Source organism: Trifolium pratense, linkage group LG2, assembly GCF_020283565.1.
Source record: "Trifolium pratense cultivar HEN17-A07 linkage group LG2, ARS_RC_1.1, whole genome shotgun sequence".
Classification (NCBI taxonomy): Eukaryota; Viridiplantae; Streptophyta; class Magnoliopsida; order Fabales; family Fabaceae; genus Trifolium; species Trifolium pratense.
The window spans coordinates 24,568,450-24,594,980 of record NC_060060.1 but is presented as its reverse complement, the minus strand read 5'-3'; the positions used below and the strand labels follow the sequence as shown (position 1 = coordinate 24,594,980).

At 31.6% G+C, this 26,531-nt stretch overlaps 5 protein-coding genes across 7 annotated transcripts; 3 read left to right on the top strand and 2 right to left on the bottom strand.

Annotated features, from left to right (window-relative positions):
- The first annotated feature begins 7,428 nt into the window (after nt 1-7,428).
- On the top strand, nt 7,429-10,664 carry LOC123911452 (heparanase-like protein 2). The gene is made up of 9 exons (XM_045962866.1): nt 7,429-7,632; nt 7,729-7,765; nt 8,447-8,627; nt 8,868-9,022; nt 9,169-9,402; nt 9,531-9,720; nt 9,838-9,963; nt 10,052-10,151; nt 10,254-10,664. Exons 1-9 carry the CDS (start codon nt 7,429-7,431, stop codon nt 10,611-10,613), a joined length of 1,587 nt encoding a protein of 528 aa, XP_045818822.1. The 3' UTR covers nt 10,614-10,664.
- A 1,093-nt stretch (nt 10,665-11,757) lies between these two features.
- Nucleotides 11,758-14,204, top strand: LOC123911449 (uncharacterized protein DDB_G0284459-like). 3 transcript variants are annotated; one of them, XM_045962864.1, is made up of 6 exons: nt 11,758-12,003; nt 12,251-12,342; nt 12,671-12,916; nt 13,014-13,317; nt 13,449-13,551; nt 13,844-13,905. In XM_045962864.1, exons 1-5 carry the CDS (start codon nt 11,978-11,980, stop codon nt 13,549-13,551), a joined length of 771 nt encoding a protein of 256 aa, XP_045818820.1. In that variant the 5' UTR covers nt 11,758-11,977; the 3' UTR covers nt 13,844-13,905. The 3 variants fall into 3 exon arrangements, with proteins under 3 accessions (XP_045818820.1, XP_045818818.1, XP_045818819.1); XM_045962862.1 differs by having other exon boundaries at nt 11,765-12,003; nt 13,449-13,530; nt 13,844-14,204; XM_045962863.1 differs by having other exon boundaries at nt 11,770-12,003; nt 12,674-12,916; nt 13,449-13,530; nt 13,844-14,204.
- On the bottom strand, nt 14,201-17,572 carry LOC123911450. Its single transcript, XM_045962865.1, has 2 exons — nt 17,212-17,572; nt 14,201-16,150 (listed from the first exon to the last, which is right to left on the bottom strand). Exon 2 carries the CDS (start codon nt 15,992-15,994, stop codon nt 15,218-15,220), a length of 777 nt encoding a protein of 258 aa, XP_045818821.1. The 5' UTR covers nt 15,995-16,150; nt 17,212-17,572; the 3' UTR covers nt 14,201-15,217.
- A 3,215-nt stretch (nt 17,573-20,787) lies between these two features.
- On the bottom strand, nt 20,788-21,597 carry LOC123904437 (glycine-rich cell wall structural protein 2-like). The gene has a single exon (XM_045954106.1). It carries the CDS (start codon nt 21,595-21,597, stop codon nt 20,788-20,790), a length of 810 nt encoding a protein of 269 aa, XP_045810062.1.
- Nucleotides 21,598-24,027: 2,430 nt separating this feature from the next.
- LOC123909002 (citrate-binding protein-like) lies at nt 24,028-25,744 on the top strand. The gene is made up of 2 exons (XM_045959769.1): nt 24,028-24,510; nt 25,346-25,744. Exons 1-2 carry the CDS (start codon nt 24,241-24,243, stop codon nt 25,727-25,729), a joined length of 654 nt encoding a protein of 217 aa, XP_045815725.1. The 5' UTR covers nt 24,028-24,240; the 3' UTR covers nt 25,730-25,744.
- Nucleotides 25,745-26,531: the final 787 nt, after the last annotated feature.

The following is a 26,531-nucleotide window of genomic DNA, read 5'->3' as shown; positions in this document are numbered from 1 at the left end:
AAGGTTAGTAATAATTTTGTTTATAATTTTTATTAGTCAATATTAAAATCTTTGAAATTTTTTTAATTCTATTAAAATCATATGATATTTTATAATTGATTAATTTATTTTTAGTAAAAATGCGGGTACGGGTACCTTGGTACCCATATGATATGGGGACAGGGGCAAAAGTTGTTACCCACGCGGGTATGGAGATGAGTAGGAATATTTTTTCAATCCGCAGATATGGAGATGGATACTATAATACCCTACTCATAACCTCCCTATTGCGATCCCCAGCCTATCTTCCATCAGCAGGATCCAAACTAAACAAAAGGATTAAACTTTAAAATGAACTAAAAATACACCGATAAAAATGATTGGGTTTGTTCTTAAGATAAAAGTTAATTTTTTTTCTTAAGATAAAAGTAGTTGCCTATGCATATTGGGTGAGTTTAAAATTTAATTTTAAGTGGCATTTGGTTTGACTTGGGCCGCCCAAAAATGTTATAATGAGTAGAGTTTCAAAACATACTAATAAAACTAGAACTTTCACCCATGCGGTGCATGGGTCTAATTAGGTGTAATATGTAACAATAAAAAATAAAATACAAAAATTCTAAGAGCATTTTCAATAAGAGTAGTATATGGAATTTCATAAACTAATTATTCTATATTTGTTTATGTGCTTATTTTATATTTTATATATTTTTTAAATAATTTTTAAACTCCAACGTTTTGTTTACTTATTAAAAAAAATTGCTGATAACTAAAGGTTAAAAAATTGATGATAATTAAAGGTTAAAAAAAATAAATTAAAGACGTAATCAAGAACATAAACTTAAGTAGACATCCATAAATAAATAAAAATTGTGATTAATTCCGCCGTTCAAATTTATTGAAAACAGGGTTAACATATTAGGATTCCTAAATTCTTTCATAATTGAAGCACATGTTTTAGCGGTTGAAAGGTTTTATTGTAAGTAAGAGATGCAGGTTCGATGACAAATCTGTATATTTTTAATATAAAGCTGCAATAAAAAGAAAGAGAAAATGAGGGGGAAAAAAATTTGGTTTAGGGTTAGCTTATGTTAACAAGCTTATAATATAAGAGATTATCGGTTTTTAATTGTTTAAATTGTGCAATGAAAATTGATGGTGCTTAATTGTCGTATGAAATCTTTCCTATGAAAGTTGATGGAGCTTAACACTTTGTGGACATAATTTAAATCACAATTGGTCTGCTAGTGCATATTATATCAATTGATCATCGGTTAATATTAAATCTGCAATATTAAAAACAAAATAATGAATGTGATTAGTGACATGACTATGGTTGTGTTTGGTTGTATTGCAAAAAAAATTGATTTAGTAGAATTGAGTTTGATAATAACTTTCCAAATTACACGTGATAATAACTTTCCAAATCTCACATGATAATTATTCTCTAAATTTATGATCCGGTAGAAAAAAAAATCATTGATCAGGAAAGACATAAAAATATTTCGTGATGAATAATATAGTCAACAATAATTTTGATATGATATACTTTTAAAATTGATGGTGCTTATCAATTATTGCACATAATTTTAATCATAATTGGTATACTTGTCATAATGGTTGGAAATATTGTCTTGCATTGAAGGGTTGCAGGTTCGAATCCTAGTCAAGACAAAATTGTATTATTTTTTAATAAAAATTGCAAGATAAAATGGAGGGAAAACAGGAAAAACAAATTAGGGTTTATAGTTTGCTTGTGTATACAAGCTTATAATATAAAAGATATAACGCTCAGTATATAGTAAAAGAATATGATTTGTTAAAAAAAAAATAAAATTCAACAACAATAATATTAACTTTTTTTTTACTGCAACAACAATAATATTAACTATTAAGGGTTAAATATATTTTTAATTCATTTAAATTTAAAAATTCTAGGTCAAATGGAAAATTTTAAAATTGTTAGGATGGATATTCGGGGTGTCCTGAATTCCAACATGGGATCTCCTATTTGTGATGAGTTATATACTACTTACTATTTTGTCTATAGATAAAAAAGATTCTCGTCTAGTGATGAGGAATTTGAGTAGTATGTTATAGGTTCTTGGTTCGATTCCCAGCTCATTATAAATAAATAAAATAAAAAAATTTGAATTTTTTATTTCTATAAATTTTATGTTACCAATTTTAATCTTTATTTTTTATTCTTTTTTTTTACGCATATTTTTTATTCTTAAAAATTTAAAATATAATTAACTTAATAACTTAACTATATAATCCATAATTTAAATTTATAGATAGAATAATAAAGAATAGTCCATAAATTCTACCTCAACTGGCAAAAATGCTGAAATTGCTAGTGTCGGACGTCAGGACGAGGGTTTAAACCCCAGTCACTCCACTTTGTGTGTGTGAGTTTTCAATGACTTTGTCATTTCGTCTATCGACAAAAAAAAAAATAAAGAGTAAAAATTAAATAATAAAATTATTAAACTAATGATATATATTTTGACAATAAATCATTGACATGTTATAAAAAAGAAGTCACTTCAAACATATACAACCATAAACTTTTTTTTAAAAAAAAAAACTACTAAAATTGGTATAATAAAAATTTTTTTAAATAAAAAAAAAAGTTTCCAACAATAATAATATTTTTATTAGAATAATAACCCAAGTTGTATGTAACCAAAAAAAAAAATAAATAACCCAAGTTGTAGAAATAGACCGACACTTTTTTTTTATATCAACAATGGTATCATTCTCGGTTCAAATTGAAACTCGGTTCTCATCAACATAATTCCGTTTCATTCTCCATTATAAATTCAAATTTTAGCGAAGTTTTTCTTTGACGATTCATGGGGGAAGAAGAGGAAAAACAATCACGGTGAAGAACAATTCAACTGCAGGTTAGAGGTGAAGAATAACCGCGGTGAGAAAATCAATTCTCTGTGATGAAGAGGAAAATGAGACAAAATTAGGGCATCATAAAAAAAAAAATAGAGAAAGGTAAAAGTCAATGGGCATCCTACCAAAAAAAAAAGTCAAGGGGCATCAGAATAATTTTATGTCTTCTTTGAATATACCGAGAAAATATGACATGTCAACCGTAAGTAAAAGTTATATCTAGTTACGGATATTGATATGGGTGTGACGCTGGGTTTGCAAATGTACAGAATAGCTACCAAGTAATAAAGTGAGAAGTTTATCGTTCTACATAGGGATTGTGCCAAAGTTACTAGTTTCGTTTAGGAATGATTTTGCATTCGCTTTGGTGTTTGAAAGGTATCTTTGCGGATAACGGTAAATGACAGGAAATTAAAGTGCAGAAAGTAAATGACAGAAAAGTAAATAGTGTGTGTGTGACCACACGGGGTGGTTAAGTGTGATCGGATCTCTCTCTTACCCCTGCTTGGTGGTTATTCCCTTATTTTCCTCTATCAAGAATTAGACTATTAAAAATAGGTTCAGAAACAATCGTTCATATTTCTATTACAAACTGTTCAGAGTCTAGTTAGTGGTTACCTTTACTCTATTTAAGAATCATCGCCACAGGTTCCACTTTTTGTTAAAAACGTTGGTATCATTACCATAGTGGCTTCATGTGTCATAAGCCGTCACGTGTGTCTCTAACTAGTCATAATTATGTCTCGGGTAGAAATTATCGTTCTTTCTAATCCTATACTAAGACCTCAGATACTGAATTTAACGGTCTCATCTTGGCCATAGCACACCGTCCTTCGTTCGGGATTAGTAGCTTCGTTTCCTATGCGATTTTCACTAGGTCCTTAAATTTTATTTTAATATGATCAGTATTAAAATAAATATAAAATCAGATGATAAAAGAGTTTGAAAGTAGAAACAATTGAATATATACCAAAATTGTACAAAATACAAAGCATTCGTAAAGGAGTTCCTCGACTCCACCTAACCTAGGAAAAATAAATTACAAAGACAGAAAGAAAAGAACCTTTTTGACCTTGGAGTTCCTTGGCCTCCTTGCCTCCTTCTTAGAGTTCTCCTAACTCTAGAGTGAATATTCAAAGTACTGAATACTTTGGAATTTCTTGGAATTAATAATAGTGAAGGAGGATGACTCTATTTATAGTTTTTCAGCTGGGTTTTGGGTTTTTCTACGCGTCCATCGCACCCATCGTGACCACGATGGCGTGTATTTTCGCCTCATCGTGGCCACGATGGATCATATCGTGGTACGATGGAAGATTTCTTCAGGATTTTCTGCGTGCTTTTGAAGTCGTCATCGTGGTACGATGAAAAAAAAATTGTTGCAGATTGTTTTCAATTTAACCGCCTTCTCATCGCGCCACGCCAGGATTCATCGTGGGTACGGTGGTTGTGCTGTTTTATTACATTTTTGCCCTTTTTGCTGCTTTTTCCACTTTTCTTGTTTTTGGGCCAAGTAATTTCACTTTTTCGGGTATTTGCTTGCTTTTGGGCTTCAACTGCTATTAAAACTACTAAGTTACTACTAAAAACAACATATAATTGACTGTCATCAGGGTGTAAGCGAATCAGAAGAATCCAATTGAACCAACGATCCAAACCAATTCAAACCGAAAAAAAAATCGATTTTTATGGTTCGGATTAAAAACCGATCAAAGTATCCGAACCAAACCGACGAGTTTGGTTCTGATTCATTTTTGAAAAATACTAAAAACCGAACCAAACCTGACCAATCGAGGGTTCATTGGCTCGGTCATTGGATTCAATCAAAACCGATTCAAACCGGTCAATTACACCCCTAGATATTGAGGCATCACTAATTAAAGTGATTGTCGCAATGTATAGAATTTACCTTTCAGATACTTCTAATAATACATGAATTTCAACATAAGCATAAATTGACAACTTAATATATTTGCTTGTAGTCAACCATTTGGAAGCTCAGATAAACAATAGAACTCACCTTCCAAATGTTTTAATAAACACCAAAAACCAAGAATAACGGGAATCATCCTTTTAAGAAGAAGAAGGTAGCAAAAGTTGGGAATCATCCTTTTAAGAAGAAGAAGGTAGCAAAAACGGGAATCATCCTTATGTTTTTTTTTTTACTAAATCATACATGTTGCTCTTGCTCTTTGATTGACGTTCCAGATTTTGTCCAGATTTGATTTTGATTATTACACTATTAATTATATATTTGTAATTATTTAATATATTAATATTAATTAATAAGTTGTCATAGTTTAATTGGTTGTGCCTAATAATTAATGCTTAAGTGAGGACTCACCTAAGAATTTCTCGTTTTTTCGATCTTTTCAAATTAATGTTTTCTATTTTGTTATTGGCTATGATTTAGGATATGTTAGATGATCACAGCGAAACAAAGAACATTATCAAAAAAAAAAAAACAAAGAATTTTTAAAAAAGAATATTCCTTTGTTAATGTCATTTTATTCTTGGCTACTATAATCTCTTGGCTATTATAGAAGATCACAGCATAGTTTTTTATGGCTCAAAAAATTAATTGCAGCAATTTATAGTAATTTTTTTTGGTAATAAAGTATTCTTTTGAAGAAATTAGCTAATAAAAATATTTTTCTTTAGTTTGAAATAAAAATAGCCTTTTTTTGTGGGGTAGGAAACTTGAATTTTTTTATTATTTTTTTTCGGTTTAAACTTGAATGCTTGTTTTTTAGGGGAAAACTTCAATTTCACAATTGAGGTGAAATTCAATTTCAAGTGAAATTCAATTTCCAATTCAACAATGAATGCCTAAAATAATTTCAAAATTTTAAAAATCAACCCAATTAATCCACTTTTTTTTTTTTTTGACTCAACCCAATTAATCCACTTGATTGTAGGATTGTATGTGAAATAATAATTCATGATTGTATTAAATGTCAAATCATTGAGAGAGTAAAATGCATGAGAGTCAAGAGATTTGAAAAAAGAGAAAAGCAAATAGTCTTAATTTTTTTTTTTTACAGTGGGAATCGAACCTTAACTTATAACATACTCCCTTCGTGACATTTTATAAGCAAAAATCTACTTTCTAGATTCATTGTATATTTAATGAATCTGGTCTAAATATTAAATCAGATTCATTAAATATACAATGAACCTAGAAAGTAAATTTTTGCTTATAAAGTGTCATGGAGTGAGTACTATCCAAACCCCTCACCACAAGACCAAACCTAGTGGCTTAACTTTGGCTTTTTCATATTTATTGATTATTTATTTTTTGACTAAAAAAAAAATCTATAATCTCATGTCCTCTTTAGATTATAGATTATAGATAGCTGAAAAAAATGCTTTTTATTATTATTATTATTATTATTATTATTATTATTATTATTATTATTATTTATAAGATATCCAAATCTCATGTTCTCTTTAGCAACTGTTGTGCGGGGTAGGGATGACAGTTTGACCTATACACAGTGGGTACCCGCGAAAAAATCCTACAATTATGGGTAAAGTGAGAACCTGCATTTTGGGTACGAGCATGAGTATAAGTAGTGAAAACTTGCTTTGAAAGATCAAATATCTAGCTTGTTAAGAAGTCTCACATTGGTTGCAAGATAACTTCTCCGATAGACAATTTGCTCCCTTTGATCCATCCTTGTGATTTACATCTTTTTTATATGATGTGATTTACAAACTTTTAAAATTTTAATTATTCAAGACACTTTTTCAAATTCGAATTTTCCCGAATTCATTCTATGGGGAGCTCATATATTAACCACTTGGTTTAAAAGTAAAATTGAATATAAAAATTGAATTATAGTTTTTGAAAAGAATCTTTTTTTAGTGTTTTAAAAGAATAGTTTACCCTTTGTCAAAAAAAAAAAAAAAGTTTACCCTAGAATTCGGAGGTTAACATAAAAAGAATATAAAAGTTTAATGTTAGCCAATGATTGTTCAAAACAGATAAAATCATAAAAAAAACATCTCTTTCAAAAAAAAAAATTACAGTGACAGATAAAATGATAAAACAAAAACAAAAATTTAAAGTTAAGCGTGAATTCTTTGGTACACATCTTATTTGGATGGATAATTTTAATACGTCCATAAATAGTGTTTAATTTTTTTAAAAAAAATTATGTTCTAGTAGTTGAAAACCTTTATTGTAAACAAAAGATGCGGGTTCGATTTCCACTGTAGACAAATTTACACAATTTTTTTTTATTAAATTTGTCTTATCAGAATTGTCTACTCCAGCGAATGTACTATAATACATATCTAAATAAGATGTGTACGAAATGTTTACCGGATAATGGATCCGTCATCCTTAATTAGAAGAAATTTAAGATAAAGTAAAACTCAAAGCAATCCCTAAAATATAGTGTGATTAAGTGTTTTTACGGTCAAAAAATGTAGGGAGTATTGTTAAATACAAACTCTACGTATAAATATAAGTGACATAAACCAAAAGTTGTGCATTCTCTTTCCTGTGCTTCTTCTTCTTTTTCAATATTTTTCACAATGGATTTGAAAGTAACTCTCTGTTACATCCTTCTTTTATTATTTTCAATATCTTCAGCAGAAGATATTAAGCTTAAACTGAAAGGAGTGACAAATATAGCTACTACAGATGAAAATTTTATATGTGCAACTTTAGATTGGTGGCCAGAAAATAAATGTGACTACAATCAATGTCCATGGGGGAAATCTGGCATTCTCAATCTGGTTAGTTATTATTAAGCCATATTTTCATCTTACTTTGTTTTTTTATCCAAAGTTTATATATACCTAACCTGTATGATGCATTCTCAATATTTGTAGGACTTAGATAACAAAATTCTATCAAATGCTATAAAAGGTATGTCCTCTTTCCATGATTCAAATCATAGTCCATAGAGAAAAAAATATAATCCTTTCTTTGATTTAGAAAAATAAATCAAAATTAAAATATGTTTTCTAGCTCTTGTAAACTAAATAAATTTTGATTTTGAAATTAACAAAGTTAACGTGTCACATGAGTAATAATTTTTACAATGATGTTGAAACTTCATAATATTTTTTACAAAAGCTTGCTTTGTTTAATTTGCAATCTACAATCTTTATCCTCATTCATGGTCATATGGAGGCAATTATGTAACATTTTATTTGCCTTTGAATATAGTATCATGATTAGAAAAAAATATCATCATAAGTGGTCAAGAATGATTCTACACTTGTTAATAGTTTTTTTTTGCTTTCACCACCGATTTAATCTGGTTCGAGGGTCGGTTCTAGTACTCTCAAGTGGTTGCAGTATCCTCCCGATCATAGTTGCCGGGATCGAACTGTGATCCTCCCTATCAAGTTCAGCGTCAATCACCACTGAACCAACTAACAATTGGTTACCCTTGTATATGATGTAACTTTCCTAGGAAATATGTGTCATTAATGCAAAAAATTCTATTAGCATTGACAAATAGATCATAATTATTTTTCTTGGTTTATAATATTGAAAATATGATCATAATTAATGTCTAATTGCTAACAATTTTTTTTTCAGCTTTTGATCCCTTGAGAATTAGAATAGGAGGATCATTGCAAGATCAGATTATTTATCAATTTGGTCCTCAAAAGAATTGCACCCAAATGATCAAGAAAGATGATGGCTTGTTTGGATTTAGTGTTGGCTGTCTTCCTCAAAATAGATGGGATAGAGTAAATGACTTTTTTAACAAATCTGGGTATTACATTTTTATCATTTTTTTTTCAATTTTTTCAATGTATTCGTGTTTCTAGTGACATATATGTGGGAATTAGTTTATAAATTTTTTATTAGACTCTTTGAGAGAATTTACATAGTTTATAACTTACACAAAAATAGGTTGACTTTATTAATTTTTTTTTTATAAAATTAACTTATACATAAACACTTATTTTATCAATAGTATAACATATTTTTTCATGTTTTAATTTAATTGCAGAGTGAAACTAACTTTTGGGCTAAATGCCCTTATTGGAAAGAAAAATTCCAAGGAGGACAAGTTGAACTACATGGGAAATTGGAATCCATTAAATGCCATAACTCTCATGAAGTACACCATTTTAAAAGGATACAAAATAGATTCATATGAATTAGGTGGGTAATCCTTTGATATATTGTGAATAATACATATAAATTATCATACGTTAAAAAAAAATTCCATGCATTATGATTTTTTTTATTTATAAACATGCATGCATTATGATTTATTGATTTATGTGGTTTAATCTATTGTGTATTAGGAAATGAACTATGTTCAGAAGGAGTATCTGCCAGAATAGACAGTGTTCAATATGCTAAAGATATTACTAAATTAAGATTTATAATTAATAAATTATATCCAAATGTGACTACAAGACCAAAGGTGTTAGGCCCTGCTGGCTTCTATGGTAAGGAATGGTTTGATAGCTTCTTACAAAATGTAGGACATGGTGTGGTTGATGGAGTCACTCATCACATATACAACCTTGGTGCTGGTATGTATAGCTAGCTTCAATAATATAATCCATGAAGTGCAACTATTTTGTTGATTATATTTGAGACCAAAAAAATTATTTCTTATTACTTTAGGGATTTGTTTCTAAGAAAGTTATCATAAATGTAGGTGTTGATCAGGATCTTATCGAGAAAGTTCAAGACCCTTATTTTTTGAGTCAAATTGCTCAAACTTTTAAAGATGTCTCGGTAGCTGTCAAAGAATTCACACCATGGGCAGGAGCATGGGTTGGAGAATCTGGTGGAGCTTATAATAGTGGTGGCAAAGATGTGTCACATACTTTTGTTAATGGTTTTTGGTCTGTTTAATAATAATATTCCATTAGATTGAGTTACTTTTTTCTATTCCTTCAAAATTATTGCCACTTGCATGCTAATGTATAATTTTTTTTTATTTATTTTGAGTTGATAACTAGGTACTTGGATCAACTAGGCATGACATCAACCTTCAACCATAAGGTTTATTGTAGACAAGCTCTTATTGGAGGAAATTATGCTTTGCTTAACACCACAACTTTCATACCAAATCCTGATTATTATGGGTGAGTTTACTATACACCTCAGTGTATATATAAAAAACATGTCTGAGTAATCAATGGATTTTTCTAATTAACATGTCTTTGAACACAGAGCGCTTTTGTGGCATCGACTAATGGGAAGCAAAGTTCTCTCTGTCTCTCATGAAGGCTCCCCATATTTGCGAACATATGCTCATTGTTCTAAGAAAGGGGTAGGTTTATGCATATTCAAAATGATTCTAACAGCCCATGATCACCTTTGTTCATAATATTTGCTCAAATGATTCTAACAGCTTGATTATTATTCCTTTCAGCCTGGTATTACTGTGTTGATCATAAACATGTCCAAATCAACATTCAATTTTTCACTTGTGAATGACATGAATCTGTATCCAGAGGATTACACAACAGAAGGTAGTGTACAAACAAGTACAAGCAACTCAATGGATGATAAACAAATAAGAGAAGAGTATCATTTGACACCAAAAGATGGAAACATTCAAAGTGATGTTGTCCTTCTGAATGGAACTCCATTGAAGCTAACTGAGTCGCTCGACATTCCAGAACTGAAACCAGTAATGATTTCTTCATCTTCTCCAATCAAAGTGGGGCCTCAATCCATTGTGTTTGTGAATGTCAAAGGCTTCAAAGCACCAGCATGTGCTGCTAGTTAGTTAGTTAGTTAGTATAGACATGATATTAATCAACTTTAAATTTTTCATTAATCTTTGTAGTACTTGATTATTTTATAATAATAATAATTTCAAATATATATTTTTCCGGTTGAGGTTTATCTTGATCCCTCTTTCAACTTGAGTTATGTTCTTTTGTAGAATCTTTTAGAGAAATTGAGTTGTCAGCATAAGAAAAAGAAAAACCATGCTCTATTTTTAATAAATTTTTGTTCCTGTTAAAACACTTTTAATTTCTATACAAACCTTTTAAATTTAACATAACATGATTTTCTAAAAACAAATTAACATATGATGATATTGGCGAAATCGGGATTAAATGAATAGCAGTTAACCAACATAACATATTTAAAGTACTTTCTACTTAAGTAACTATTTGATAACATTTTTCCAACACCAGATTGCTTCTTTTTCTTTACGATGAAGAAATTTCTTTACTTTGATGTTTTGGATACCTGAAATCACTTCTGAAGTTAAAGAGCTTCTTGATTCCTGAAGAAATTAGGTTTGATACATACATTGGATAGTATGAGTGTATGACTTCCATAAGCAAAATCACATAATGGGATAATGGGAAGTATGATATGAGATTGTCCCGGAGGTAAGTAAAGTAAAGTAAAAAATTGTTCCTCTCATAAATTGAACTCAAGATATCCCAAACGATTCGTCCTTAGAGAGAGTTTATTAACCAACCCTTGAGTTGAATCACTTGGTTTGGATAAACAAATTTAATTAAATAAAAGTTTATCATATAAAACTTTATGTGTAAGAGATTATCTACAAAAAAATCATATAAAACTTTGTGGAAGTGATTATCTACAATAAAATCAGTGTAGATTCAAAACTTCTGTACAAGTATAACTATCTGTTTAAGAATATTTTGGGGACCTTACCTAAATGCTTATGTTAGAAGAGAAACCTAAATAAACTTTAAAAAATGCCCCCAAAATGTAAAGCAGCATTTTATATAGGCTATGATGCATAAAAAGTTCAACTAGTGATTCTTCAAAGATTTCGCCAAAGAAATATGGATAAACAATTTTGGTCGAAAAGATGAATAAAGATATATAGTATATACTATACTGAAAGCTAAATCTACAACCAAGAAAAGAATACCTATCTTTCTCCAAAAGGCACTCGAGTTCCAAACCAGTTACCATATGCAAAGTATATCTGAATCTGACCTTGCTTGTTCCCCTCCAAATGATGTCCCATAAAGAACCCAAAGAAAGTTTCCTTTTCAAAGTTTCTTCTATTTCAAATAAGCACATGCAAGTGGTTAATTGATGATGACAAAACACATTTGTGATAGAAGGGAAACGTGAGAAGAAAATTGGTGCTGTAGAATGGAGAGTTTATGGAATCAAATGAGGTTAGTTTTTCTGACTTTTCTAGCTAAAGCTAAACATTTTATATTGGATGGTAAATATGTACTGTAAATACATACCAGTCATATATCTTGGTTATTCTTACAATATTTTTACATGTTAATGGCGGTAACAAGATTGCAAAATACTGGTACAGAGAACAATACATACCAGTAATGTATTTACCAGGTTATTCTTGTCTTGCACATAATTTTCATTAGTTTATAAATTTTACATGAACAATTGTGTTAGGGTGCAACTTACTGGTACAGAGGAGAACAAAGCTGATATTGGTGCCACAAGGAATCAGAAAATACCTATACAGAAAACTCAATCCTTCAAAGGTAATGTATTGTTTTATTTTTCCCCTTACCTTCATTTCTCACATCGTTAGTTTCCAAACCCACTAGATATTGGAGGGTGATTGACAATCCTCTCTTGTGGGGTATGTTTATTGTTTATGTATTTTTTTTTTTTGTTACACTGGATGTAGAATTATTAGCGAGTCTAATTCATAATTTTAAGAGTTTGTGAACCATTAACCATAAATAATAATGAGGAAAAGAAAAAATAAAAACTTTTACACGAAGTTCTTAAATTCGTTTTTTTCAGAAAAACATGTGATAAATTTTCATTTGATCTCCTTGTTACAAACTTTGTTGACCATTTTAGCAGAGAAGAAAAGGGGTCAGAATTGGCTCCAAAAACAGCTGTTGGGTAAAACAAGCCGTGATTATGACTCCATAGAAATGGTGCATGCTGCTGCAGTGGCTGCTGCTGCATTCTCAATTAATTTGCAAGAGACCTCTGACCAGAAGAGTGAGACCCCAGAGGCCTCATTGGCCAGGTCCAAAAGCAAGGTGGACAGCACAAAATCTTCGAAGTCCCTACTTAGTAGTGCATCCAAGCGATTATCAGGTAAAGATGAGCAACATAGCACTCTAGATATACATAATAATTATCATTTTTTAAGGAAAACAGAAAAGTTTATTAAAATTTGTCTGATAATGTTTAGGTTCATTTAGATCTAAAGATGACCAGGGTGACAAGGTGTCAATATCCTCGGTTACAGAAGAAAAGAAGCCGGAAAAGGCCATTACAGCTGCACCGTCAACGAAAAAGACTTCAACTTTCACTGGGAAAACAACTGACAGAACAACACCAAAAGCTCCTCCTCCACCGCCGCCACCACCACCACCACCAATAAGGAAGACTTCAAAGAAACCTGGCCCTCTAAGAAACACTACAACAGGATCAAGTGCTGAGGAGACAAATGCAGATGAATGGGAGAGAACTGAGCTCGACAAGATCAAACAAAGGTATTCGAAGCAAGATTACGATGAATTTCTACGAAAGAAACCATCTTCAACTAGAACTATAAATACTATCATTGCTTGCATCAGGTTTTCCAGACAGCTTATAATTATATAATAATGAAAAACATTGTCAGGTTCGAGAAGTTGAAAGAGATAATAGATTCATGGGAAGACAAGAAGAGGATGAAAGCCAAACGCAAGCTAATTAAGCAAGAGGTTGCAGACACTCTTTATTAGGTTTTACATGGCGTATTCATTTAATTATTATTTTAAAGATCATCAAATGCTTCCTTAGCTAATATCAGATAATGTCTTAGCTCTTGGCAAGGTTGTGTAATTGTGCCTTATTCATGACAATTTCAGAGTTTAAAACACAGTAGTAGATGATGCAATATGTAAAAGAATTAGCATTCTTATTTGAACATTAAGCATAGGTGATAAAGAAACTACAATGGCCAGATAAAAAATGTTGTGGGAGATGAAAAATTGAACCTTCTAAAGACTAATCGCAAACTTCTAAAAACTGCAGAGTGAACTTGAGCATAGAAGGTTGAAAGCTTTGGTGAAATTTCAAAATAAGATGAAGTATGTAAATCAAGTTGCAGACGGAGCAAGATACAAGGCAGAAGAAAACCGAAAGAATGAAGAGCTACAAGCAAAAGGGAAGGCAGGAGCAATTCGAACAACAGGCAAACTGCCACGGAATTATTTCTGCTTCTGAGATCACCCATTACAAATATCAAGGAGTTTAAGGCAAAGATCTAAGTGTTTGTTATATAGTTCTATCTATTGCTCCTAAACATCATTTCTAGTAAAACAATACATGATGCTATATAAATTGAAAAAACAGAATTGTAAGTTTCAGCAAATACATGAGCTACTTGTGTAAATCAGTTCGGCTTTTCTTATTTTGGTAACACAGTTCCATTGTCGACTTCATTTTCAAAACATGACAAATTATCCAATAAAATGGTTAATCATGTTATAAAAAATCAGTGATAGTGTTTAATCAAGCTAACCCTAGTTTTTTACATAAGTTTGGTCCTTAATGGGCAAAACTTATATGCATTGCTTTAACCTACAGCACTTAGCACTTAAACAATGGTGGAGAGGAAACCACGCCCATCGGAGGCCAAGACAAATTTCTTAAAGTTAGTATTTAACATCACCAAGAGTCCACAACGAAAACATACAAAGAATTTCAAATTTGGGATAATATAGAGAAGCAGAATGGCTGGGATACCAAAATTATTTCATACAAAGAAGTTAAAATAGCAATTATAACATAAATAATTAGAAACTACTAACTTGATCCCTTGCGTCTGTGAATTCTGGAAGCTGCTAACTGGCTACACCGTCACCACTCCTCTTCAACAGGCTTGAAGAAAAACATAAGGACTAGGGTGTAGGAACCAGGGCAGACGCTAAAGGTCAACTGGTAATTTGGTTAGAAATGCGGAGCTTAATAGGTTAGAAATTTAAGCTATAGTAATAGAATGAAGCATCTGGCAATTTGCCTCTGCAACATGTACATCCAAATTAAGCCCAGACATTGAGATGTAGCAAGAAACATATTTTCTACAAGTATTCACATAACCATAGTAATTTTCCACATAAAATTTTAGCATGTAAGAGTTCTTTGTACAATAGTTAAACTTCACTTCAGGAAGAAAAAAAAAATTACAACCAACAAAAGAATAAAATCCCTCTCAAGATCCACAACTTGAAATTGATATGAATGTGGGGCACAAAAAACTACAGAAGAAAATAAATCGCAAAAATATGAAAACCAAAAAGAAACAAAGGAAGCACCACATGGTAGAACATTCAATCAAAGGGTATATAGTGAATTTGTTGAAGTTGGTTTAACATGCCACAACTGACTGTGGAGCAAGGCTACATTTTATGAAGTTATTTCTCTAACCAATCTTTGGATTGTAGGGTATGCAAAGTACAATACGACGACTGATGGGATAGCAAAAACAATAGTGAGTAGAAAGTAAATGATTAAGATAACAACACTGCAGGGAATTACAAAAAAGGCTATCAGAAGGAAAATGATGACCAATGGGAACTTGGATGTAAAGTGAAGGAAGAAATCCAGAGATTTATGAAGGGAAAAATAGTGTCTCTCTCCAACACTGACACGATTAGCATTATTAGATCCCAATTGTCCAGAACTATGACTAATTGAGGGCCTTCTAAGGCTACAACTAGTACCTTGACTTCCCGAAAGGTTGAACTTAGGTTGGGTGTCGACAGAAGCAGAAATGGACTTATGCCTATCACCATTCAGGCTCTCAACCATCCAAAGAAGGAAGAAATTCTTGCGAGGAAATTTAAGATTTCCCTTGTAGATGAACCGGAATGATAGTAGGTGGCACCATGGACAAGTAATGAAGAATGGAATCTTGATTTGTTGTTGGGTAGGAAATTTCACCACTGCCCACTGAAGTCCCAGGACACAATTTTTACATAGGGAGTGGCCACACCATAAGACATAAGGCACATTCTCAACTATATTGAATGATTCCCAGCATATTGGGCATTCCAGCCCTTCATCTCTGCTAGCATTAGAGCAGACCTCATCATCTGAGCATTCTGCACAACTTAGGATTGGCTCAGTGGAGCTTCTTTTCATTCTAATGCTTGTAAGGGCATGTGATGCGAAATTCCACATTGTAAAAGATGAAAAGTTTACAATGCAAAGGTAGAAATCACAGCAATATACTAATATAAGCCATTGTCCAACAAAAGAATCACTTTCACGTGAAACTAAGACCCAGCTATTAGCTTCCCCTGTTGACTACCAAGCCTTTCACACCTCAATATAAATCTAAACAAAAAAAAGAATAACAAAATATTAATTTGTGTATGACTGCTTAAAATAAGTACAATCAATGCCACTATAAGATGTAAATAAAAAAGAAAAATATTCATAAGAAAATATAAATATGGAACAAAAATAATTGTGATGCATTTGTTGGTTTGTAAGGATATATGATTAATGATTAAATATATTCTTAAATTTAAATAACCCAAACCAGAAAAACAATTCCATGATTCCATCACAAATTTTCAAGTTATAGCCACTAAAGAGCATCATATCATATACATAGCACAATGCCATACCAAAATTTACTCCTAACCTAAAAATGACACAAATCAAAAATGATAAAACAGACAGTTAAACTACGTCTTAGAATTTGGGTTGGGCATAACCCAACCCTCAAAAACCAGCTTGTAAGGAGAGGGTTGCCCACCCCCCACCCCCACATCCCTTATAAACATATTTTTCAGGTCATTTATCATCCGATGTGGGACTCTTAACACTCCGCATAAAGAAACATAGTTTATATGGTGAATCACTGCATTAGTCTTATGCATGTTTTAAACACTGTAAAACTTGAAAGCATCGCATGTGTGCCATGTAAAACATTACCATAATGCAAAACCATATAGAGTGTTAATTTCACATTACCAAAGTGTTGTTTCCAATTCAAACAAAACAGCACAATTAAGATAATTACAATCTATGATCCATAACTTTTAACTCACAAAATAGCAATCTCATATCCAACACATTCTCAATGAGTAAAAAACAAATCTCCAAATAGCACCATAACCATAACCATAACCATAACCATAACCTAACTCCAATCTAAATTATAACAATCGATTAAAATTTATCAAAAAACAAAAAAAAAATAAAATCAATATATGAAATTATAATAATTGCATTAACAAAACCTAATTTGCATTTGCATTATAATTATGATACTCTCCTTCATTTTCTATCAAACTGAATGAAATAGGAAAATTAAAAATCTAAGTAATAAGACCTAGAATCTAAATTGCGAAACTAGAAATGAGAATTACAAGAAAATAAAAAATTACCATTAATTAACATGAAGTGTAGGATTTGAGAATGAATCGAAAGCGAATTAGGTTTGAAATTAAGCGATGGATCAGAAAATTCGTTGAATCTGGAAAGAAGAATAGGTTCTCTTCTCACTCTCTTTTTGTTTTTTCTTCAGTTTCGGTGAATTGCATGAAGAAGAAGAAAATGCGGTTATTTATATGAGGTGGAAAATAGAGAAAACGACGTCGTTTTAGAGGACATTTTTAGTTAGTTTTTTTGCATCAGAATGAGGTTGAAATTGGTTATTTTGTGTGTGACTCCACAAACAAAAAACTGTTGAAATTTACGGAAGAAATAAACAGAGTTTTTTATTGTTGCAGAAAACAACGGTCAATTATGCGTTTTCCACGGAGTTCTTCTATTATTAATGTTCTTTCATGAGTCTTTTTCAATGAAAACCAAAATATTGTTATTCATAAATTGTTCTTCAGACAGACAAATGTCAGTCACTTAAATAAAAATATATCAAGACAAAAAAAATTGTTACTCAAAAAACAAAAATCTGATAATATTATTACCAATGAAGCATTTAATGTTATTTTTCCTATTATACCCTTAATTATTTTTTTATTTTTTTTTTGGTCAGGTAGCCTAGTGGCTTGAAATTCCACCTTTAAAGATGGATAAGTGGAGTGTCCAGGGTTCGAACCCTGGCTCCTGCATATAAAATGCTGATGTCCCAACCAATTGAGCTAAGCTCATGGGGACTATACCCTTAATTATTTATTACTCTCTCTTCTTTCAATTTTTCAATTTATTTTTTTGATACCATAAATGAAGGACAATTTTGTAAATCAACTCATAATCTCCCTTTCCATACAATATTAATTACCTTTCTAATATGTGTAAAAGTGTCAAAACGATATATATTGTGGTACGGAGGGAGTACTATTACTTTCTTTAACAAAAACAATTACTAGTACTTTATTAATATTGAATTTTTTTTTGATATATCATAAGTGGAGAACAATCCTCGATGGTCCATCAATCCAACGTTTATGTGTGTCAACGAATCAAAATGATGTCGATTCCACAAATTGTACGAACACGACATGAAGGAGTGCCTCAAGTTTAAAGATATTGTAGGTATCGTTCACAGAGGGAAATTGAAACCCCGTCCCACAAAGAGGGACAAAGTAATTCAACAATATAATGGTAAGAGAGCCCCAAATTATAGAAATAGAATATACTAACTATTCAGTGGTATACTCACTACACTTTGTTGCTGCTGAGAAGGATGACAAAGTGATAGAAGGCAGATTCTAACGGGGACTATTGTATTCGAAGGAGTCCCGACAATGGAATAGGCCTCCTATAAGTCCATCAGAAGGAAGCTAAAAGATTTAGTGTATGTTTAGTATCACGATAGGTATGTCAGAATCACGGTGAGTCATCGTGATACAACTACCATAATACCAAACATAGGCTTAGTGTTATTGGCAAACCCAAAAAGTAGCACCCCATAGAAGAAGAGTATAGTGGCCTTGTCATTGCAAGATGAGGATATGATAAATAGATCCCAATCAGCGTGTTTCGCTCATAACCAGGATTAGTATAGTCAATCACGGTGTCCACTAAATATTAGTTGATCGGGGAAGTTCATGCAACATCAGGTATGTAGGACTCTTTCACAACCTTCAAATGAAAAATAAAAACCTCCTCTCGTACACATGTTGCAATGCTTGTGGTTTTAATGGTGCAACAACCAAACCTTAGGGGTCTGGAAAACTCTTGGTCAGTGGGAACATGGAAGCAAAGAAAGACCGCCAACGCATAGTTCTTGGTAGTAGATTGTGACTCCATGTAAAATTTCATTATCGAAAGATCAACCCTCGAAGAATTTAGGTCTTTCACCTCTACGGTGTATCTCAAAATGAAGTACCACACAAAGCAACAAAGAAGTTTCCACTATAGAGGCCACCCTAGAAGCTTGTCGTTCTTGCTTCCTGACACCCACGAAGAGCACGAGCACAACAAAGGCCCTAAAAAGCATAGGAGTAAACGAAAGGCCCCCCGACGACACTCGAAGTAAGTCTCCCCGAGTGCGACAAAGAAGATATTGACATTGATCTACCCTATGAGGCAAAGAATGATTCCCTTTTTATGAGGAGGTTTCCAGGTTTCCAATTGTTCCCTTGTTAATGTGTGTGGATCCTTTGACATTTTGGTAGGAACAAAAACTCTAATGTTCAATCATTTTGTTTGTTTGGTATATTTGCAAAAGTGAAATGTGAAAGAAGTAGTTGATAATTGTACAAGTCATTTCATGCATAAAGTATGTGTAAATGTGTAATGCATTTACAAAAGTTGTAATATCTTTTTGAACTAGGCAGCATTATAGGTTTGTGGAAAATAGAGTAGAAATTCTTTAAATTAATAATGTCAGGATCGGAGAAATTTATTAATTTAGAGAGTTATTAATAATTATTAATTTAAAGAGTTTTTAAGTAATTATACTGTACATACCAAACAAAAAGGCAAATTAGTCTATGTCTCTTAGAATTACGTTGCAGCGAACTTTGGGACTCAATGTAAATTAGTAACTATTGTGTTCATATCCATTGGAAATCAATAATGACTTTTGAAGTACAAAAAATGTAAACAAGAGAAACAAATGTGTTCAATGTATTATTAAACTATTGAATCATATTTCAATAGAGTGTAATATTTTTTTTTCAGTTTTTATGAATTATTAATTTATGATTTTCTCGGGACCGAAAATTATAAAGGGATCTCCCGAAAAATTATTATTTTATCGAGTTTTTCAATTTTTTACATTGGCCCAAGTCGGGACCGGACAAATTTATTATTTTAGAGAGTTTATTAATTTACCGAGTATTAATTTAAAGAGTTTCTACTGTATTGTCTACTTTTTATTTTTTTTGCTTCAATGTTATCAATAAAGATCAAACATAAGATCTCATGCATACTACTCAAATTCCTCACTGCTAAACTAAATCTAACGGCTTAATCCTGTCTATTAGTATATAGAGTATGTACGTCCCTTGCTCAGTACTGATTTCAATTATGTATTTTTATTTTTTTTTAATAAGTGATTTCTATTATGTATGGTCCTTCTCAGTTCTCACTGTCAGTTAGGTACTAGCTTCCCTTGGGTCGCGTTCTTTAGGCCAATATGGGCCTTTTGAGGACAAGGTCACCGATATTGAATCTTCTTATACCACTTTTTTTGTTGTATTTTGTGAAGAGTAAAGCAAACTAAATTAGCAAGATACTACAGCCATTTTTTTATCAATGATACTACAACCATCTTATAATTAGTTTATTTCACTACAAGGAAAAGACATGGATATTGTCATGTTGGAACATTAATACATACTAAGTAAAAGATACTAAAGTTGGCAACAACATACAAATAGTGTTCTAGACTTTCATACAATATACTTAGAGAAATGAAAATTGAAAAGTGGAAAGTTTGCATATAAGTAATTATGGATTATGCCCCTTAATTAATTCATAATCATCTATGTTTAATTTAGTGAAAACTCATATGAGTAGTTTCACCTAAATTCTTGAGACATATTTTTAACTTAATTATTGTAGTTGTATCCATAGTTGGGGCGACTTTCTCGACCATCCCTACCATACCCTCCTCCATAAAGTTCTTCAGACTCATTCCCATAACCACTTCCATAACGTTCATTACCATATCCACCACCGGAACGCCCTCCATAGCCACCACTAGACCGATTTCCATCTCTATATTCGCTACTCTTACGTCCACCGTAACCATATCCACCACTAGAAAGATTTTCTGCCCCATATCCATCACTCAAACGTCTTCCATCACCATACCCACCATCATAACGCCCATACCCACTCTTAGAACGGTCATCGACACCATAACCACCACCAGAACGTCCACCTCCGTATCCAATCACATTATTATTCCCATAACCACCACCACCAGAACGTCCACTCCCATACTCACTCTCATTATTGTTCCCATAGCCGCCACCATAACGATCATTAACACCACTCTTATTTCCATAACCACCACTTCCACCAAACCCGCCACTAGAATGACTAGATTTTCCTCTGGTAGCAACACCAGAGGAAGAGTCATGTTTGTTGAGATAATCGGCGGCTTTGTCAACGTACATGCCAAAGCCCTTATTCTCATCAACACCGGTTGCACCTAAAATATTGGAAGCGGCAACAGCAACCTTGGCCTTGTTCACCTTGCCAGGTTCATGGTTGTAAACGGATTGTGCCGCTTCCGACAAGACCTTAGCAGAGGAGAAGAGCTCGCCACTCGAATAGTTCTGGCCATGACGTTGTTCCTTCCCTTGACCACCATAAGAACCACCATAAGAGTTGTCGTTGTAGTTGTTGTACATAATTTAGTGTTGTGTGAATGATATTTAGAAATTAACAAAAGTGTTGGTGTAATGAGGTTTTGCTTGAATATGAGAGGTATTTGTAGGAAAATTTTGGCTTAAAAGATCTACGAAAATTGTGGTGAGTATTAAGGTTTGGATAAAGGTGGATCTCGCCTTGTCTTTAGGAGCTTTTTTGATGCTATGCTTATTTTGTTTTGTGTGTTGGAAACGTGTTTCTCCACTTTGGCAAATTCTTATGGCAACTTCAGTCATACAACCAGTTGATTTTTTGTTCCTTTGCTTTATACGAAGGGAACTTTAGTTTTTTTTTTTTCATTATATATATTTTAAGTAGTTTATTGGCTGAAAATTTTATCCTTAAAGTAAATAAGTAGGATGTTCGATATTTGAATTTCGACCATTACATACATCATACAATGTTCATACCAAACTGAACTATATTCACGATAATATTATATCTCTAAACTCATAAATTTTTCATATGAACTGATATTTAAAAATTGAATAATGCTAAATGTCGATAGACATATGACTTACGAATGCTGTTCAAAAAAAAAAATATGACTTACATATCACGAAGGGCAATAAAAAGGTTCGCCTCCTCTTATTTAAGTACCATAGTATATATCTTTACGGGGAACTTGACGGAAACAATGGGGCAATGCTCCAGGAACACACAAGAGAGGGAGATGTCACATCCCACCAAGCCGAACCATGACTCTGATACCACATGTTGGGGGAGTCCGAGGGAGTTCAGGAGAAACAATGGGGCAATGCTCCACCCAAAACCTTAAGACATTAGGTTAATAGGTTACCTCTCTTATAAATTCAACATTCTTCTCATACATAGTCGATGTGGGACATAACCACTCACACTTGAAACCCAACATTATTTCCTCAAATGAACAAAAAACAAAAAAATCCTCTGTAATAAAAACTTCGCACAAGACATTCACACACAGGGTATAATAACATGAGATGTGTGGAGTGATATGTTTATTAACTTTGATCATAATGTAGGTTTAATTTTTGTGAATATATATATATATATATATATATATATATATATATATATATATATATATATATATATATATATTTGGTTGGCTGATTTTTGAGTTTATAGAAAATAATTTACGCAAATAAATAAATTTTTATATAATATTTATAAGTTTGTCAATATAGTTTTTTTAAAAAAAATTATATAGATACAATTTTCACTAATAAAAACTTATAAATTAATATATAAATTTATTTATTTGTATCACTATTTTTCATAAGTTTAAAATTAACTTAACCCAAACGGTCCATAAGATTAATTTACCCAACAATGAATAAAAATTAATCACATATCTAAAGTTATAAGAAGAGTAAAAATTATTTTATGAGTAGCACTAGCAAATTTACTCATGTTGTTGAATAATTCATCTATAGTTTTTTAAAGGTAGCATATGTCTCAATAAGTTCAAATGAATTTGTGGGTTTTCCATTGAATTTTTTTCATACGCATGAGTCACGAATCGAACTTCTGACCAGATATTTAAAGGAATCAAGATTCTTACTATTTGGACAAATAGATACTTTTATTGCACTAGATTAGATATTTAGTTGAAAATCAAAAGGGTGTTAAAGAAATTCGTCTGCTTTTTTTTGTGCGAATATAGTTAGAGGGGAATAAATGAGCCTATGGTGGATTTATTTGTTTATCTTGTTTGATTCGGTGGAGAACCCAAATAATGGAGAACCCAAATAAGAAGAAGACATATACGGTTTCAAATTAGCCATTTGGTGGAGAACCCAAATAAAAAGAGGATATGTGTCTTCAAATTGGCCATGTATAATGTATTACTGCTATTTTTTATTAACTATGAAATATGTTAACTCTGATCACAAATAAATAATTAATATTTTTTTACATAAGCAAATTTAAGACATTTCATAGTAGTAAGTAGAAAGAGATACACAAAATATTAATTATTTACATAGCGCTACTTTAAGAATTAACATTGCTACAAAAAGTAGCAATTGCACGCTCTTATTTTCATAGTAGCAAATTTAAGAGCGTGCATAAAAGCTACTTTTGGTTTGTCGTCTACAGTACTTTATTGTCTTGTGATCATACAAGCTAGTAATTGCTAGCTCCAAATAACGGTAATGAAGATTCAAGACATGGAAATTACTCCACTGATAAATTTAAAATAAAATAAAAAAAATTGTAAGAAAAGAAAAACATATAGTGAGTCCAAAACTATAATCAATATTCCATTCTTCACTTGAATAAAATAATAAACCTTCACCGATAGGACATCGATCATGTGAACCTTACTTTGGACTTTATTCACGGGGTAGGGTACAAACAACGTTCGCGTAACAACAAATGAAATTAAATATTATACACATATAAATGAAAATTTACGAGTCAATTATATGTGAACATGTAAAAACAAATTGAATTTTTGGATTATACAAGATACGAGTCAAGTTTTTAAATTTTACATTTTATTCTAAACATTGTATGTATCCTAAATTTTTAGATCAATTAAATTATATATTATGTGTAGTGTGGCTATATATACACATTAATATTGCTCATACTATTCTATAGAAGGAATCAAGTAGTTGAGGATTTAAAGGAAAAAAATGAGTAGCTCTTACATTTTCTTGATTCTATCTTTGTTCCTTGTGATTTGTATAGAAAACATTGTGCCAATATGTGGTGAAGATCCTACTTATGGTTTTACTTCTGTCCCATTGACTGAAGCAAACTTTGCGGTGCAGAAGCCATATAACATACCTGTTGATCAAAGGTATAGCTTCATTGATGGTGTTCATAGATTTTGGGTTTATGCTCATGACAAACCTTATTCTCCAAGTAGCCCTACTCAGCCGCGCACTGAAATTCGCATAAAGGTATTCTTTAAGTTTGGCGTATAATAACTAATCTCGTTGTCAATTTATACGAGCCCGTATATAATTTAATTTCCATCTACATGTTTGTGGGGGCTAAAAGCCCTCAATGCTAAGAGCGCGCATTTAAATGAGTTTCTAAAGCCGCGTGGGTTAAAGTTGAACCACACGCTATAACATTTTTTATTTATAATTTTTACTTACCTTGCATCCGGTTCTTTGTTTTAGAAAAAGAAGAAAAAAAAATCAAAAGAATATTATGGGCTCACAGAAAGGGGCCACAAATCCCCTTGCCTAGGTCGACACAAAATGACATAATAGACCGGAACAATTTTATTTTTTTTATTTTTAAAAAAAAGAACTCAATAGGGGTCATAATTAAATAGCGCATGAGTCTTTTAAATTGATTTATTTAAATTTATCTACAAAAAAAAATAAATTGTGAGATAGCTTGATAAAATTTGTTGTACTTTTTTCCACTTATTCTAATAATTCAAAGATAATAAATTATAGCATATACAAAACAATTTTATTTTATCTTTTGTTTTAAAAAATAAGCTCATACATAAGACTATAAGAGTTTGCGCTATAAACTCCAAATAAGTTGTTTATTCAAATAGCGATATTTAAGACTTGTCTTGTCCAGTTTTTATAAGACTGTTTTCAAATTATTATTACGTTCTATTTTACATATCACTATTGTAGGGAAAAAAATTGTTCCTACATATTTTGATTTTCATTGAATTTTTTAAAACAAAATAAGTGTAATTATTTGATATTAATCTCTATTTTGTGATTTACATAGAAGCATCTTTAACTTGTTATATACTATATGCAGGGGCTTGACTACCACTCAGGTGTTTGGCAATTTGAAGGATATAGCTATGTACCAAAGGGAACATCAGGTGCTACAATAGCACAAATCCATGGTGCAGCAAGTGGTGCTACCACATTGATACTAAGAATATACAATGGAGATATGAGATATTATGACACAGATTTGGTGGCTAAGAATCTTTATGATAAATGGTTTAGACTTAATATCATTCATGATGTGGATGGAGGAATAGTGACTGTGTTCATTGATGGAGAGAAGAAGTTTCAAACAAAGGATCATGGGCCTGGAGATTTGTATTTCAAGTGTGGGGTTTATGCTGCACCAGTTGATATAAGTAACTATATGGAATCAAGGTGGAGAGATATCAAGATATATAAAAAATGATGACCCTTTGTACTATATTTTCTAATATTATTTATTTGTATATTTGCATATGTTTGTGAAAATTTAAGATGATTTTATATTTTATATTTAAAGTTTCTTGTATTGTTAATTCTACATTCTACACTCATATGTCTTGTTATGAAATTGCTGATTAAATTAAATTACAGGATAAGAAAGTAAATTAACGCCAAATTTGACGTCTTTCGTCATGCATTTTTTTTATTAACCTTGTGGGTGGTTTTTAAAAGAAGGGTGTTCCCATAATCAGTTTAGTGATGAGGTAAGTAAAATTTAGTCAAAAATTGTTCTCATCGAGAATCGAACTCGGATTCTCCTGAACGATTTGTGATAAGAGAAACTCATTAATCACTTGAGTCTAATGTCTTAGGTTTCTTCAGCCATTTTGAATTGGTGTTTTTTTTCAATAACAAGAACAAATCCCTCCACCAAATTAAAGGTGATTTGATGCTCAATAAGTCGAGTAAGGGATCAGTCGAACTAGGGACAGCTGAAAACAGTTAGCGAAATCTTTCTTAATTTCCAAAGAGTCTCATGAAAAAAAATTAGTCAAAATATGTGGCGCCATGTACACACAAGGATAAAAAACTTACGTATTACCCATGGGTTTAGGCGAACGACGACAATATAATAACTAGTGGATTTGGTATGTTTTCCTTCTATTTAAACCATGGATTTGATATGTTTTGTAAAAAAAAATGTATGTCTCAACTACATTAGAAATAATTTGAATGTATATGACCTATGCAAAAGTTTAGAAGTTAAAGGTTATAATTTATTTTAC